This window comes from Manis pentadactyla, chromosome 14 (assembly GCF_030020395.1).
Source record: "Manis pentadactyla isolate mManPen7 chromosome 14, mManPen7.hap1, whole genome shotgun sequence".
Lineage (NCBI taxonomy): Eukaryota > Metazoa > Chordata > Mammalia > Pholidota > Manidae > Manis > Manis pentadactyla.
Genome location: NC_080032.1, coordinates 88312579 through 88328769, shown reverse-complemented (window position 1 = coordinate 88328769; position 16191 = coordinate 88312579). Strand labels below are relative to the sequence as shown.

The following is a 16191-nucleotide window of genomic DNA, read 5'->3' as shown; positions in this document are numbered from 1 at the left end:
ATGTCGTTTCTGCATATTACACGCATTCGTGGTTAGTGAGCTAGAAGTTTTCTCTTTTCCACTGAGGCCCTTACTTCACTTACTTTCTTGGTCTGCAGTTTTTCTGTTTTCCAGAATCTTAAAAGTCCTGACTGGGCCACTGATAGAAATTTCTGTACTGTATTTTGAAAAATGAAGACAGAAGAGTGTTTAAGGAGGAGAACGGTAAGATAACACTTTGACTTATTAGCGGTGGCCCCCCTCCCATCAACCACAGGCCCCTTCAGCTGTTTGGAACAACAAATGTAGAAAAATTGAAGAAGTGTAGAAAAGTCAGTGACAAAAATAGCCGAGCAGAATCAAGAGACAAGGAAGGTTACAGAAAACAGGATGTGACTGGTCATTTTGTGAAAACGGAAGGGAAAGAGCCCTCACTGGCTGTTGAGGACAATGAAAAATGTGGCCTTCTAATATCAGGCAAGAAGTACAGGATTGGAAAAAAATGAAAAAGGGGAAAAGCAAACAGCAAAAATAGCATAAATTAGAAAATGGCATTGGGATGCAGTCTGGATGACAACAGAGAAGAATCTCTGGGGGAGAGAGAAAAGGACTTAGGCTGCGTCCATCTCAGAACCGTTTAGGAACATGCTGTGAGGCGTCTTCATGAGGAGTTACTAAAGTTTCAGTTGCACTTGGCCGACTTCACTAGGGCAGCGGTATGTGTAATAACTTGGGAACGATTTTCTTCAAAACCAGTTCATTTTAAGAAGCTGTCATAGAGAACCTCTGCCTTGAATTATGTAACTTTACTTTTCCTCAGCGCACATCCCTGCTAGCCCAGATGATTTAAATGTTTTGTTTTAAAGTGGTTTGTTCTAGCCAGTGCAGATATTCCTACCTTTATGGAATGGGCCAATTCAGGTAATGCCATGGTAAGACCAGGTACTGCTACTGAAAAATCAGGTAGAGCTCTGACAGGCTTCAGTGCTCTGTCTGGGACATGTCATGTTCTGGTTCGTTTTTTGGTGTTTTTTAAAAACTCAGGAGTTGTAGACTGTAGTAGCTACTTTACTGTTGTCATATGTTCAGTATTTTCCTGACCTATGGTTTCTTTACATCATTATTACTCAATTCAGGGAACACTTATTGAGTATATTTCGCATGCTAGGTACTGGGCTAAGTGTTGGTTACAAGGAGGATAAAGATGTAGATATCTGTGAAAGTCATTACAATGCCATCTCTGTGACAGATGCATGAGAGACAGAAGCAGCAGAGAAGTGGGGGTGCTTGCCACCCTTTTTCTAGAAAATTCAGCTGGCCTGAGTGTCCGCTGCAAGTCCACACTGCAAGTGTTGGGATCTAATCTTGGTAGTTGCAGCTGGTGGTGTTCGGTGTCAGCAGGTTTACCAGCTCCCATTTCATTACTTCAGCTTGAATTTTCAAATGCTTAAGATTTTAAGCCATGCAATGTGACGTTATCATCTTCCTATACTAATTTTTAAAACTACTCAAACAGCTGAATGAGGTCTGCTGTTGCCTTTCTGTGAGGATGTCAAGGAAACACCTGAAACTCAAATGAGAAATTTTATTCATGCCTGTTTCAGGAAAAGCTTTACCTCCCTTGAGAAATCAAGTTGCCTTTTTCTTACAATGTGAATGATGGATCGTCTTCAGCTTTTACTTTAGTTGTGAAAAACCTCATATTAAAATCATGCTTGCTTTTAATACTTAGGCAGGACTCAGTAGCCTGCATGGCTGTATTCTAACTTATCTTGATCTTTTTCTAGATTCCAGTTTTTATCTGCATAGTTCCTTGTGTTCTTACAAAGTTCCTCATATCTTTTCTGTAAATAAGGCTAAGTAGTAACACTCATTAGAAGGGGCAAGGATCCAGACGAGGGAGGCAGGTTTTGAGGTGACATCTGGGTTTAGATCGGCTGACCTACCTGGAGAAAAGGAGCTTCATTGAAAGCTACCATCTCATATTTGTATTTCCATGAACTCTTTCAGCGAGAGAATTCCGAAACTAGGTACCAAGATTTATTAGACCTTTTTTTGGTGTTTATTTTTACTATCCTTTTAAAATTCACAATAGCAACAATGAGCCTGTATTTACTTGTGGAATCAGGAAGATTGAGAAGAGTTGGGATACTGTGTAAACCAGTTTGTGAGAAGCCTCCCAAAGGACAAAATAGTGGTGAAAGCATTTTTTAGAAAAAGGGACAACAGGCTGAGTTCTCAAAAGAGCAGTGATCTGACTTTAGACCCAAGAGGTAGTTTGTTTTGGTCTCTAATAAGAGAAAAAGAAGCCATGTGTCTAGTACAGGACAAGAATTTAAGGAAAACTTAATTTGAGCAAGTTAATTTTTTTACTTTATTAAAAAAATAACATGTAAAAATAAAAAGCCCAACATAACAGGATTGTTTAGTGATGTAATTTTTGTATAGAAAGGAATATGGGTCACAACGAGAATTCTGATTTTATTTTCCAATTGAGCACTGGACTTATGAAGTAGGATGGCATCAGAATTTTTCATAATTTTCAGTCTTCAATTTTTGGAACCCTGGGTCAGGCAAGACCATACAACTTAATATTGTAATCGTGACTTTGATGGCTGGTTTTGGAGAACTCGTGCATGTGTGTTTAATTCTAGTTTTCTCCTTGACTAAGTTTTCCTGCAAATGTAGTTTTTAATTTTAGTGACAGTATTTTTTTAAAATAGCATCTTATAATCTATCATATTAATGGGAACGTAGGGTTCCTTAAGATTGAACCAGGGAGAAATACAGGGATGGTCTCTAGGACATTCCTTAGTCCCCTCCGCGCTCCACCCCCTCCACACTCCCTCCTTTGTGCGTGTAAATGCAGCTGGATTCTGGGATAACAAAGGAGCTGAGGTGTCCGTGTCCCCACTATTGGTTTTCCACTGCCGCATTTTCTAATCTTGTGGCCTGTAGCTGAACTTTTTGAGAATGAAGAGAATCCCTTTACTCTTTCATCCTACCCGACCTTACCATTTTCTACATGTACTGGTCCGAATGAACATCTAAAAAGGGGTACTTTTTGTTCAGATTGACAGCATTATTTTCCAGTATTTCCTTCCAGTCTTACAGTGTCTCTAGGAATACAGTACAGAAAATGGAGATGTTTCACTAGCAGCCAACTGACATTTTCAAAAGAGAATGAGACTCACTTTTAATCTGAGTTTCTGATTCTTTGTGCTCTGCAATCTGACTCATATTTCTCTGATTGTAAGGTTTGTTTAATCCCAAGACCATTCTAAGAGGTTTTCACATAACACTGACCTTTTTCTTTTTGCTTTTACTTGGAGTCTGTATTACTCAGTGTAGCACTGATCTATTCATACAGTGTGAGAGAGTGGTTTAACGGGAAAAGCAAGCGTGCTTTGGGTCCTCAAAGACCGCCATTCAGATTACGGATCTTCATTATTAGTAATGTGGTTAACAAACTCTGAATTTTAGTTCCTTAGTTTTTGAAAGAATCAACATCTTCATATAAATGTTATAATGGTTAGATTATGCATAGACTGTTATAAAGTGGAAGTTATATATACAAGTTTTTATACTTTGAAAACGTATGGAATTTACTCTTTCTCACATAGTATGTCTTTTTCTGAATAAAAGAAGTACTAAAGGTAGACAGGTGGGAAGGAAATGCTGAGCAGGACCCCAAATTTGCTCTAAGGTGATTGAGAGAAGACTTATAAAAATATAAAAACACTCATTAATTGAATGTGTATCCAACATGTGCTAGAAGCTATGAGAAAAATCAAGATTAATCTTCTGAATTGAAGATTCTTGAGATTTGGATTATCTTGAATCCAAGTTTTCAAGATAATGGGGGAGGTCTCTTACCTCAGTAATTCAAACAAGAAATATTGTTACTTTTAAATTTCTTTTCATCCATCTAAATTTACCTTAACAGGATGAAGGGAAGATCAACATAGATTTAAAAATTGGATATAACCAGCCTATCATTAGAGAAGAGGGTGGTCTAGAGATGAAAAAAATAGACTTAGAAATATGTTCCTAACACAGTGAATGAAAGAAACCCTGTTAGGACATCAAATATAAAATCATTTTCAATAAAATTAAGGACTATCAAAATAATGTGTGAATCCTGGAAATGATCAGTAGGGCATGCACACATTCCTTATACTCCAAGATAACCTGTTAAGACAATGGGGGGCGGGCGGGTAACACAAAAATCATTTCTATTTTTGGAATGCCTTATATACTTTTTCAACAGAATTTCCTTTTTAAAGGATTAAAAGGAACCTAAAGGGATGATATGGTCCAGAAACCCTGATGTCAAGTAAATGGATGATTATTATTCTGGCTATGTCCTTCCCATAAACTGTTGCATAAATGAAAACTGCCATTTCAGTATTTTGATCTGTGGGTTACTAAATTATTTTTACTACATTTAGTTTCTTTGTTGAAATAGAGAATAATTGTAGTTGGCATCTCTTTAAACATCCTTTGTCTATTTGGGTGCTAGTGCTTAGTTTATTGGTACCATATCCTTTAGTTCTCTCTCAAAATCTACTTTGCATTCTTATAAACGCTTTCGTTACCCATCTGACCTTAAGTTTATCTTTGTTTCTCTAAGAATTGTAAAGTGTAGTGAAAGGATTAACTTAATACTGTGTTTTAACTTGTCTGTAGCCCCTCCAAGGGCAGTACACTCTAGCCCCTTGCCTGGCATGTAGAATATATTCAATAAATGTTTATTGAATGAGTTAGTGTATGTTTTCATTGTTCACACATCTTGATAGCATGATAGCTTTTTTTTGGTCAGGTACGGCAAGAAATCTTATCTTTTTGGGGAAGAAACTGAGGCTTACATATGTGTGATGCCTTCCCACGGCCACAGAGCCCGCACTCCCATGGTGCAGGGATTCCGGGAGGAGAACTGCTGGGGATGCGATCACTTCCCCCCCTGCTTCTCCCGGCCCGACTCCCAAAGTTCCGAGCGCAGTTTGCAGGGTAACAGCGTGAGTTCTTCCTCCACGAGTGCGCGTGCGCGTGCGGCCGCGTAGAGCCTCCTTCCCCTCATGTTCACCGCCGCTGCTTTCTGGCCCCAGGCTGTCTCTGCCCAGCCAGAATCTCCAAAAGGGGGGCACGGGCGTGGTACCCGACCCGGTGTCCTGGGCGGGGTCCTCCCACACCGGGCCGCCCCTGGGTCTCCAGCCCGCTCGCTCCCCGCGTCCTCCCCCGCCCTCCGGTGCTGGTACCAAACGCCTCCAAGGGCCCGACCCCGGGGGCCGGATCACCGCCTCCCCACCACACCCGACCGCGGCCGCAGGGCCGCCGGCTCCCGGTACGGCCGGGGAGGGGGCGGAAGGGCTGCCCGTCGGGCGGCTCTCGCGGAGGCCGAAGTCTGCGTCTGCGAGTGGGTTTCGAGGAAGGTCACCCAGGCGCCCCGGGAGGACGACGGCGCTGCGGCCCTCACGGTCCCGAGAGCCGGCGGCAGGGGCCGGGGCCCGGTGCGCGGCCGCGGGTGCCCAGGAGAGCGACCTGGCCCAGCCGCCTCAGTGCCCGGCGCTTCCGTCGGCCAGCAACCGCATCCTCACAGCGCCCCGTGACGCGCGGAGCGCCCAGGAGCAGGCCCGCGGCACTCGGGCGGCCTGCGTCACCGGCCGCCGATGAGAAGAGTCGCTCAGCCTCGCGCCCTGTCCCGGGGCCCTCGGCCGCAGGCGGGGCCGCGCCGCGGAGCCCCCCGCCCAGCCCCAGGCCTCAGTGCGCCGGCGCGGAGCCTCCCGCCCGGAGCCACAGCTCCCGTAGCGCTCACTGCGCCTGCGCAGCCTCCGCGGCCCGCCCCCGCCGGGAGGGGCCCAAGCGCGGGGGCGGGGCTCGCTGGCTCGCGGCTGCGCGGTGCGGAGCTCTCCGCTTCAGTTCGCCGGGCAGGCGCGGCGGCGGGGCCGGCGCGATGCGGCGCTACCTGCGCCTGGCGATGCTGTGCCTGGCCTGCGGCTTCTGCTCGCTCCTCTACGCCTTCAGCCAGCTCGCCGTGTCCCCGGAGGGTGGAGCGGGCGGCGGTGGCGGGAAGCCGCAGGCCGCAGCGGCTTCCTGGCTCGCGGCCGACGGACGCGGCGCCGCGAGAGGGGCGGGCAGCGCGGGCCCCGCGGCGCATCCCGGCCGGTCGGACAGGTACGGGCCGTTCCCTGTCTCGGGGCCGGGCCAGGGCCGGGGCGGCGGGCGCGGGGCGTGGGGCTTGGCCTGGGGCCGCCAGCAGGTCGGCCCCGCGCCTCAAGACTCGTTGCCGCCGCTCCGACCCCCTTCCCGCATCCCCCTCCTTCCCGGGACCGCGACCCCCTTCCCGCATCCCCTCCCCCTCCATCCCGGGGCCCGACCCCCTTTCCGCATCCCCCTGCTCCTCCATCCCAGTGCAGCTCCAGCCTGAGACCACCCCACGCCTTTGGTGTTTGTCTTCTGACCCATTTCTTCTGAGCTCCTTAGAGCAGTTAGAAATTAATTTTCAACTTTTGATTGATGTCATTGCCTTTTTTAAAAGATTTGTTGAATGTAAGAGGTGCCGCACAGACGCCCTCTTGCTGTCTGACTAGTGGGAATTCCCTCTCGTTTCCATGGAGTTCAAATTGAGATATTTAAACCAGGCTGGCCCCCAGCTCAGCTTTCCCCCGTCCTGAATGGGGTTGTCTAATTTTTGTGTGTTAACGCTTGAATTTCTCATTACTAGTCGGTTAGTACAATCTGGACAGAGCATTTATGCGGATTGTGAATTTTTCTTTAGGAAACAATCGGTCTGTTCTGAAACAGCAAATTAAGAAAAATGAGCGATACTTAACATAATAACGTCTTTTGTGAGATGGGACAGAGGCATCTTTCTTTAAAAATGGGTATTTCAAAAGCAGCATAATGACTTAAGTAGATTTACACGAATCACTGCCAGAGTTGGAATCAACATGAGACTTTAATGTAAATAAGAATGCAACGCATTGTGAATGCTCAACAGAATCTGAGCGTCTCCACTTTCTTGGAAAATAGGCTCTTCTATTCGTGAGCACCTCTTTGGGAGCGGCCCGGAGTGCCCCTCCGAGGCAGCGGCTGCTTTGATACCGGAAAGTAAGCAGCCGGTAGGAGCAGGGATTGCAGGTCAGCTTGCAGGCTGTTAACGCCCTGAGAGCTGAAGGTCATTCCACAGCGAAAAGGGGATGTTTGGGCACAGGAGCAGCTCGGAGAAGCTGGATTGTCATGTTTGTACCCTATGACTTGACTGCAGTCGGCTGAATTTCAGCCACATCAGGATTCCAGTCATAAAAGTGGAACTATTTCCAGAGCCACCATGTCGGACTCGGTTACTGTCCTGGGAGAGGCGGTCACCCCAGACCTGGATGGGCGCGTGAAAAATGTCCCTCGTGAAGCTGTTAGTGGTTTATTATGTTATCGTGAAACATTTAAAATTATGGAAAAGGAATTATTTTTGTGTTGGGTAGAATTCTAAGGAAGCAACATTTTAATCAAAACATTGAATGACACTGGACTATGATACTGGCTTTCCAATTTGATAGAGTGTCATTCATTTTCAGTGCTGTGCCTCAGATATTTATACTTTGTGAGAGATTTTTTATAAATTGCATTTCCATGGCCAGCTGATTTTTAACAAAATTCTTTGAAATTTAGAAAATAAGCACCTCTGTTTTAATAGGTATTTCTAGAGCCATTACTGAAATCTTAAGTTCGATGCGTCAACTTCAGTTGCGCCAGCTGAAAAGCTGTGCATTGCGGGTCTGCTGGCCGTCCTGACCCCTCATTTACATGAGGCAAGCGTCTGAGCTAAAGCTGCACGTGTATCAGTCTGGAAAAGGGGGTGAAGGGCATTCCGGCACGTGCGCATGTATGAGAAGTTTGGGCAGAGGAATGATGTGGAAAAGCTGGATTGTCGCGTTTTCACCCTACGGTTTGATTAGGATCGGGAGAATCCCTAAGACATCAGGACCCTTAATTTTAGGTAACATTTATAAAATGTTTTTAGATTTGTTGAGTTTAGTCGACCTTTTGGCTACCAGGGGCCATGGAGTCGGCATCCTTAACCTCGCTTCCTATGTATGAGTCATGTGACCAGGGCCCAGAGGGCATCAGTAATGGGACCAGGATTAAAGAAGCTATCCTTTGATTGCTCTTTCTGTAAGGTTGTGATAAGAATCTAGTCCAAATAGTGTTTTCTGGGTGGAAAATGGGGCTATGAGGCAAGGCAATATCTTCCTTTTTTCCATAGGACTCGATTTTCATTGCATTCTAACTTTTTTTAGTGCAGTCTTACCTGAAAGACTTGAGCTTCTATCTTTCATTCGACACATTGGATCTAGGATTATACCTACTAGGTTTCATTGGTCAATTCTACAGGAAATACTCATCGCATGGAATTCCGTGACAACAAAATATTTGGAAAGGTCTTTCCAGTTGTCAAAACTAAAAACTCTAAAATGATAGGAACAATTTTTCAGTGAAATCGATCATTAATTAGGGGACTCTGAATCCATTGTTTTGGTATTTAGAAAATGCACAAGTCTTAGAGTCAGAGACACGTGCATTCTCATTCTGGCTGTTTGCTGTGAAGCGTTGACCTCCTCACTGCTGCAGTTTTCTCGCTTGTAAAGCGTGGATAATGCTTTCCCTGCGTAATTGGTAGTAGTTAGAGTTCTTAGTTGTCAGTGATTAAGATCCAACGAAACTAACTTGAGCCAGTTGCCTATTTGTAGGCTTATATGGGTTACTGTAAGGGACACTATTGAGGGAAAAGTGCCCGGGCAGCCCCGGGGAACCTCAGGACTGGAGACCCTTCTGTTCTCTTCCTTTGTGGACAGGCTTTGTGGGGGCTTTGGGCTCTCTCAGTGTCTCTTCTATAATCTCAAATAGGTGCTTCCAGGAAAAGGCTCTCTGAAAAGCCAGAGTTGCTTGCACCACATGTCCACCTGTGGGCGAAGCCACTGTTGCCTCAGACGGGGGCCTCAGTGCCCTGCACATCTCTGTGGTCACAGCGCACAGTGACAGGCGTTGGAGAGGAGACGTGCCTCCAAGGTGGGGGTGCTGGGCACGCAGTGGCCCCTCACACGGAGAGACTCTCGCTGGGTGGTGTGGACAGACAGTACTAAAGTCCTCAACATAAAGCAGTTTATTACCAAGCGTCAGTCCTTTTGCAGAAGGAGCTATACCGTTTGTGATTTTAGCTACTCAGGCTGATGAAATTCTCCCCTTTTACGGATGAATCTTGACAGTGATGATGGAGATTTCATCCTGTGTGGCCCTACAGCAGTGTGGCGGCGGGGAATCAAAAACTACCAGGCATTTAAATGATACCATTTCTGCATCAGCCATGCCCTGTGTGGTCGCCTCACTCTGCCTTTCGGATCTGGTCAGGCCGCCGAGTTGCCCCTGCCGGGCCTGGTGAGCACTAGCAGGACATGCTGAGAGGTGAAGAGCAGGCAGAGAAGGGCGCTGCAGGCACAGGCTGCAGTGCTGCTGTTCACTGGGCGTGCGGACAGCCTTGAGCACATTTTCTCAGTTAGATGGAGGGAAGGTGTTTGTGATATTGGGTTGTTTGTGGGCATTGAAATTAAATATGCTGTATGGATTACCGAGTGTGGTGCCTGGCACAGTAAAATTGTAGCTAATATGGTGATGGTTTCGATCATTTAAATTTTAATCCGAATTTTTTATTTCAATTTCTGACCTCTGGTGAGAATTCTGTCCTCTGGCCCCAGTGCAGACCTGCTAAACCAGAGGGCCTGGCAGTGGGGTCTGGGGATCTAAATGTTGGATATGTACCCCAAGTTATTGCTAGAAAACCAAAGATCGAAAACCACTGAGAGGGCTGAGAACGGTCTGGCAGCGATCTTCACATTACTGTTTTTGGTGGAGTTTTTTTCCCCTCTTCCCCACAGTTATTTTTGAAGAAGAGAGGGGCCGGGCAGTGAACAGTGAAGAAAATCGAATTACTTATGAAAGCCACCTTAATCTCTGCTTTGTTAATGCAGAAACATCTTGCATAAACCCAACACCCTGCACCTTGAGCTTCAGTTCCCTGAAGCTCATGCCTCGTAAGCTTGTGAAGTGCTTAGTGCAAACCTGATTCGTCAGTATCCTTCTGTGCTTCTGGTGGGAAAGCTGACTAGGCAAATGAAAAAGTGTCCTGCAGTACGACATTAGGGTTACCACCTCTGTGTCCTACCTGGTGGAACTGCTTCCGCCCGCATATTGTCTTAAAATTTTTTCCATGTGTATGTGTGTCATTTAAAATTGTTAGGCATCCAGACTGGCATTTTTTTTTTCTTTGCCCGTTTTACTTCTGTCATTCATAGACAGATTTCTACCAGAGGACTTTTTCTCCACATTTTTTAACATCTAAATCTTTAATACAATTAATTTTTTCCCAAGGGAGGGGAGGCGGGTGGGGAAATGGGACGCTAATGTAATTTTGAAATGGTTGAGTACTTGTTCACTGCCATTCCTATGTACGCAGTCCTTTTCCCATTTCCCAAGCATTCATGAAATTAAAGATTTGAGAAAAAGAAGTGAAGACCTTAGAGCTAGAAACTAAATTATCTGGAGACAGTTTTCAGTTGAAAGTGAGTGACCAGCCACAGATCTTCAAGAAGTGGCGATCCGTCAGTGTCACGGGATGGTCTCCGTTTTGGAGGCTGTGGGCGTCCATGTCCCTGGTGCGGCCAGAGTGCAGGTGTCCGCCTGGAGGACGCGCTGGAGGCTTGTGGCACTGCACTCAGGCTTCCACACTGTGAGGCTGGATGTGCCCAGACTTATCCCCGACTCTCTCAGTTGTACAGGGCTTTCACTAAAGCTGTCCTGAGGTAGAGCAGGGACATGGGGCAAGTCGTGGTTCACTATTCCTGCCTGGGATGAGTAATGCTGAGCTTTGAACAGTATAGTAAGAACAAAAGGGATCCCATCGTAAGGCTAAGATTACATTTTAAAAACCAGGGAGTTAGGAGGTAAGATTCCTAACACTTTATGGTAATCAGCCCAAGCTGTCCCGTCCTAAGGCAGGACAAGCAGTCCTGAATGGTATGTCCCCACTTGAGGGGCACCACTGTCGTGGAGAAGAACAGGATCAAGAAATTCTTTGTGTTAAGTTTATTTTATGGAATATCTGAGGATTATGGATGATGAGTCAAAACAGAGAGAGACATCATGAGACCACATGTCAAGGCTATGTGGCGCCCCCTCCCCCACCATTTGCCCCATTCTTGAAATCCTTGAAATACACAAATCCTAAACTTGAAGTATGCCTCCTCTTTGAGATTGCTCACACTCGTCTTTTTTTGAGCGTGTACTTTTTAAATACAGACTTTTTGCTGCTCAATTTACTGCATTTTGTCTCTGTGCCCTTTCAAGCCTCTTGGGAGGTTAATAAGAGATCCCCTTTCCTAGTGGTAAACATGTTACTTCGCTATTTAATTAAATTTTCTAGACTAAGCATAAGTGTTCACTCTCTGTCCTCCTTCAGACAAGTAGGGAGGGGCTACTAAGATCTTGATTTGGGCTGCAACCTCCCGTCACCTGGGTGACCTGGATGGGATGGCAGCTGTGTGACCATGCTCTTTAGTGCCTGCTTGAAAATCTCCTTTCTTTGCCTTTGGGAAGTTCTCAGAACGTAATCTCACTCCATCCAGGGCTCTGCGGCTCCCCCAAATCCTGGGGTGGTAGGGCCTTAGTTCCATTCCGTGCAGACTAATCAGACACTGGACCCTGGCTTCGGGAGTTGGCAGGGGACCTGCCCTGTGCCGAGCAGGAGTTCAGTGAGCTTCCCTTTGCTGCCTCTGCTCTTCCTTGCTCTCTGCTGCCTGCAGGGCTGCTGCCATCCACTGCCACTCTCGCTTTAATGAATTCCTTCCTTACCTACACTCCTCTGACCTGTTCGAGAATTCTCTATCATAGTCAAGAACCTTCCCCTCTCCAGGTTGAGGTTTCACCTGGCGCACAAGGAGAGACCTCCCCGGACGCAGCTGCCCGACAACAATATGACTAGCATGAACATTTCCAAATGAAAAACACCTTTTTCAGTTTAATTTAAAAGTATAAAAGACCTTCTGTTATCAGATTTAAGTAAAGTTCAAGTTTGAGAATTGTTTTTGTGGAGAGCATTATTTGTTAAAAGACCTGTTTAATCTAAAACATGAAGTGTCTTGACTTTTGAAACAATTTCAAGTACCGAAATTTTCAGGAATTTTTTTTTATCAGTTTTTTTAAACTTGTGAAATAAGTACAAATTCACAGTATGTTGCAGAGACACCCCATGTATCCTTACTCAATTTCCCCCATCGTAGCATCTTACATGAGCATCGTGCAATATGACGACTGTATCTGGAATACAGACATATCAGTACAATGCAGTGTTACAACCCCGGAGTTAACGTGGTACAGGCCATGGACTGTGCTCAGATAGCACCAGGTTTAATGTAGTCATGTGTATATGTGTAGTTTTATGTGGTTTTATGACATACGTAAATTCCTGCAACCACCCCCACAATCAGGATAAAGAACTGTTTTATTACCACAAAGCTCCCTCGTGGTACCCCTTGGTCAGTTTGTAGACAAGCCACCCAGAGATCGAAACTTGGAGTCACCTGCGACCTGAGTACGGGTCCTCGGGAAGCTTCGTCTCCGGTCGTCGGCTGTGGAAGGCTGCATCGATGGGCTCCGCTGACTCTGCAAGTCACTGCCCCTGAACTTAGTGCCTCATACAGTTTTGCCCTGTTAAGAGTATTTCAATACAGTGACCTCTTTGAATGTTGTCTATCTGCATTCCATTTCCAAGTTTTAAGAAATAAAAGCAAAAGCAACTCATGACCAGAGCTTGGAAAACTACCTTTACTTTTCCAGTATTTTTAAACTTAAGTTTTTTTTTTTCTGGCAAGTGCAGTTTGTCTCTGGATAAGTTGCTTTTCCTGATTTACCGCTTGTAGTAATAGTTACTGGGACATTGTGAGTTTCTATGTCTCTTGCCAGCAGCACCTCACTGTTTTACGATTTTCTTTTTTTTTTTTAATAAAACTGTCCTGGGTGCTCACTGGTGTATATATTTTATATTTCCATTAAAGAAAGGCAGAAAGAAAACATCCCTTTTATAAATTGTGTTTTCTGACACTGAGTTTTGGTCCAGAAACTTAACCTTAACTTCGGCTTTTCCCCTGCAGTTTTGTGTGTATTAGTCACATCACAGTGATTACATGATCTAGCCATGATGCTTGTGAAAGAAGTAGGCGTGAAAGGCTTCATATTCCATGGTTCCAGTTGTGTGAAATGCCCATACCATGCAAATCTGGAGACAGCATAGATTCGCGGTTGTGAAGGACTGGGGGATTGACTACAGGCTGAAGCAGAAAATGGGATTATCACATAATTTTAAGCAAAAAGTTCTACAGAAAAATTTAATTAAGGAGTCATTTTCTTTGAAACTTTATTTTCCATTTCCATTTGCTACTGTTGAAAGGTTTGACTGGGGGAGGTGAAACAATCAGGGTAGTTAGGAACAGAGGTGCACTTCATCAATTGTGGATTTGTTTTAAGAAAGCTGTGATGATGTCTGTTCAAGGGTTGGAAATACCTATTTGAGCAGGTTTGTTGTGATGTTTAATTGGTATCAAAGCATGTGAATTTGTAAAGAACTCCGTGTTGGTATGAGGATCACTAATCCTGTCTCTAAAAGGAAATTCAAGACTTAAAAATGCACAACAGTGCCTGGGAGGGGACAAATGCAGATTTCCTGAACAAATCATAGCTTTGCTGGTCTGCACAAATTTTCTTTTCTTTTTTTCTTATTTATCAACCCTTTAAATTAAGATGTAATGTTTTATGTTGTGCTTGAAACTGGTGTCCCTTTAAAGGAAAACAGAATGACCATTTCTTCTTTTTCGCATTGATTGAAAATTCCAGCTTGTAGGCTTTGTGCGTAGTATACAGAAGTACTAAGGCAGCATCTTAGGAACCCCCTGTGCCTGACCTGTCCTCAGAGGTTCTGATTCCCGAGGTCAGGTGTGGGTGCTCTGGGCGATGTCATGGCCAGCCTGGGTTGAGCCCACAGCCTTAGACTGTTGGTCAGCATCTGTGAGAGGTGTGGTCAGAGATCCCTGCAGATCTCAAATTCCGTAGACCTTTCACCGTGAGAACAGTGACTTGGGATGGAATTCATAGCGAAACAGAGCCACACTGCGTGGTGGTGGGGCCCGAGCTGACCTGGTCGGGCCCTGCCCCGACTTTGCACTTGCTTACTTTGGTACCCAGCTTCCACTGCAGTGGATTTCAAAGTAAACTATTGTTTTGAAGAGGAATAATGATGAAAAGCCTGTATTTTGTAATGTGAGGTATTGCTGTTGTTTCTTTTAGATGCAACCACAATCCAAGAAGAAAGACCAAACATGATCCTCCATCTTAGCTTGTGTAATAGAGTGAAACTGAGCCATGAATATCAGCATGTCTTATTTTTCAATTTAAAGCACCATTCAAGGAGCTGTGGTTGAGGATTAACTTAAAAGCTTTTAAAGATCTTCCCTTTTCACTGGCTTTTGTGGCATTTTAGTTTTGCTTCAAGGATAAGCAAATATTTTGTTTGACTGAAATGGATTTTATTCTAGGGGGAGTAGGTGTGGTCCATGAAGGAACATTTTAGAAGTATTCCCATATGTTCTATGTCATCTAAGGAGGGGATTTTAATATATAAGAGAGTTCCTGACTAGAAAATTGTTTTCAAGTCTGCAGTATATTTTATGTAAAGGTTTTAAAGTTCTGTTTTAAATAATGGTACCTAAGTAAGGGAGAAATCAGTTTCTGAGAAAGCCTCAGGTTTTCTTAGCAATATTTAATTTGCAAAATTGTATTTGCTGTTTTGTTGGTGTAAAATAGAACAGTAAGTTTCTAAGCTATTGAGTACATCCTTGTTAGTTTTAAACCAAAATACTCACATAGGACTCTTTCTTTCTGTCTTACCGTTAGGTGTAAGGATTTCTCTCTGTGTTACTGGAATCCCTATTGGATGCTGCCCTCTGATGTTTGTGGAATGAACTGCTTTTGGGAAGCGGCCTTTAGGTAGGCACTTAATATTTAATTGGTAGATCAGTGTAGGTAAGACTAGATAGTAGATAATAATTTTTTACTCTAATAGGACATAAAAATGTTTCTTTTCCTGTTATTTAATAATATCTTACAAGTCAATAATTCATTTTCTGATTGGGTTTCCTGTTCCTTTTTCCCACATTGTACTTGTTAATCACTAATTTGTAGTACACACTGTGTATAAAATGCTCTAACTTTTTTTCCCCTAGATATTAAGGCCATTGTTCTAGGAGAATCTATGATCTAATTTTAGGTAAGAGGTAATAAAGTGATAAACAGGTGATAAAGATGGACCTTCCATGGGTATTTCTAGGCATAAATGGCACTTATCTAACTTAAAGCTGGTATACCGAAGAAACATTTTGGGGGTGCATGGGGCCAACTGGAGAAGGGTTATATTGGTTATTAGCAGAGAGATTGAATTTTGAGGAAGTGGAAGATAAATGTTTAAGAAGGAATGAATGATAGGACATTGTTTGTTGATCTTTTAAGTTGTTGAATAGTTTGGCTTTGTTCACATCTTTGGGTATCAAAGGCGTCAGATTGGCTGACATCTCGGGTCCCTTTCTGCTCTAACCTTTAATGAAAGAACCTAGTGTTGATAGGAATGGGGCAGACTACCTCCTAGTGATGTGGCAGGGGGAGTAAGGGAGTTGCCTGAAATATCTTTCCCAAGAGTGGAATTTCCTTGAGAGGCACCTATTTTTACTGTGTCTTTAAAATTCATTTAAATTTTAATTCTGTTCATTTCAAATTCTATTCCATTTGCCAAGCAGTGTAATGGAGTAAAAACCAGACCCAGAGTCTGGTTAATATGGTTCCATCCTTGTGGAGCTTTTCCTTTTGACAGGAGCTTCACACTAGTAAGCCTGGGGTTTCAGTGGAGGGTGACAAGCTGTAACTATGGCGATGGGAGAAACCGGCGAGTCGTACGTCAGGTGGGGTGGTATCAGGAGAGGCTTCTCGAGGGAGCCCATGTGTGAGGAACAGGAAATTGGCCAGGCTCAGGGGCAGAAGGTGGAGTATTCTAGGTGGGAAGAAGTGCATTTTCAGTATATATCACTAGTACATGGTTTTCAATTCTTTAAAATCCCAATA

At 44.5% G+C, this 16191-nt stretch overlaps 1 protein-coding gene across 2 annotated transcripts in view; it reads left to right on the top strand.

Moving 5' to 3' along the window:
* Nucleotides 1-5057: 5057 nt before the first annotated feature.
* Nucleotides 5058-16191, top strand: part of GXYLT1 (glucoside xylosyltransferase 1) — a 43183-nt gene continuing 32049 nt past the window's right edge. The window contains exons 1-2 of one of the 2 annotated variants that reach the window (XM_036889609.2): nucleotides 5058-6153; nucleotides 14974-15066. In XM_036889609.2, coding sequence (XP_036745504.2) covers nucleotides 5933-6153; nucleotides 14974-15066 — 314 coding nt within the window. In that variant the 5' untranslated portion in view covers nucleotides 5058-5932. The remainder of the gene's footprint in view (nucleotides 6154-14973; nucleotides 15067-16191) is intronic. The other variant, XM_036889610.2, reaches the window with a different exon arrangement.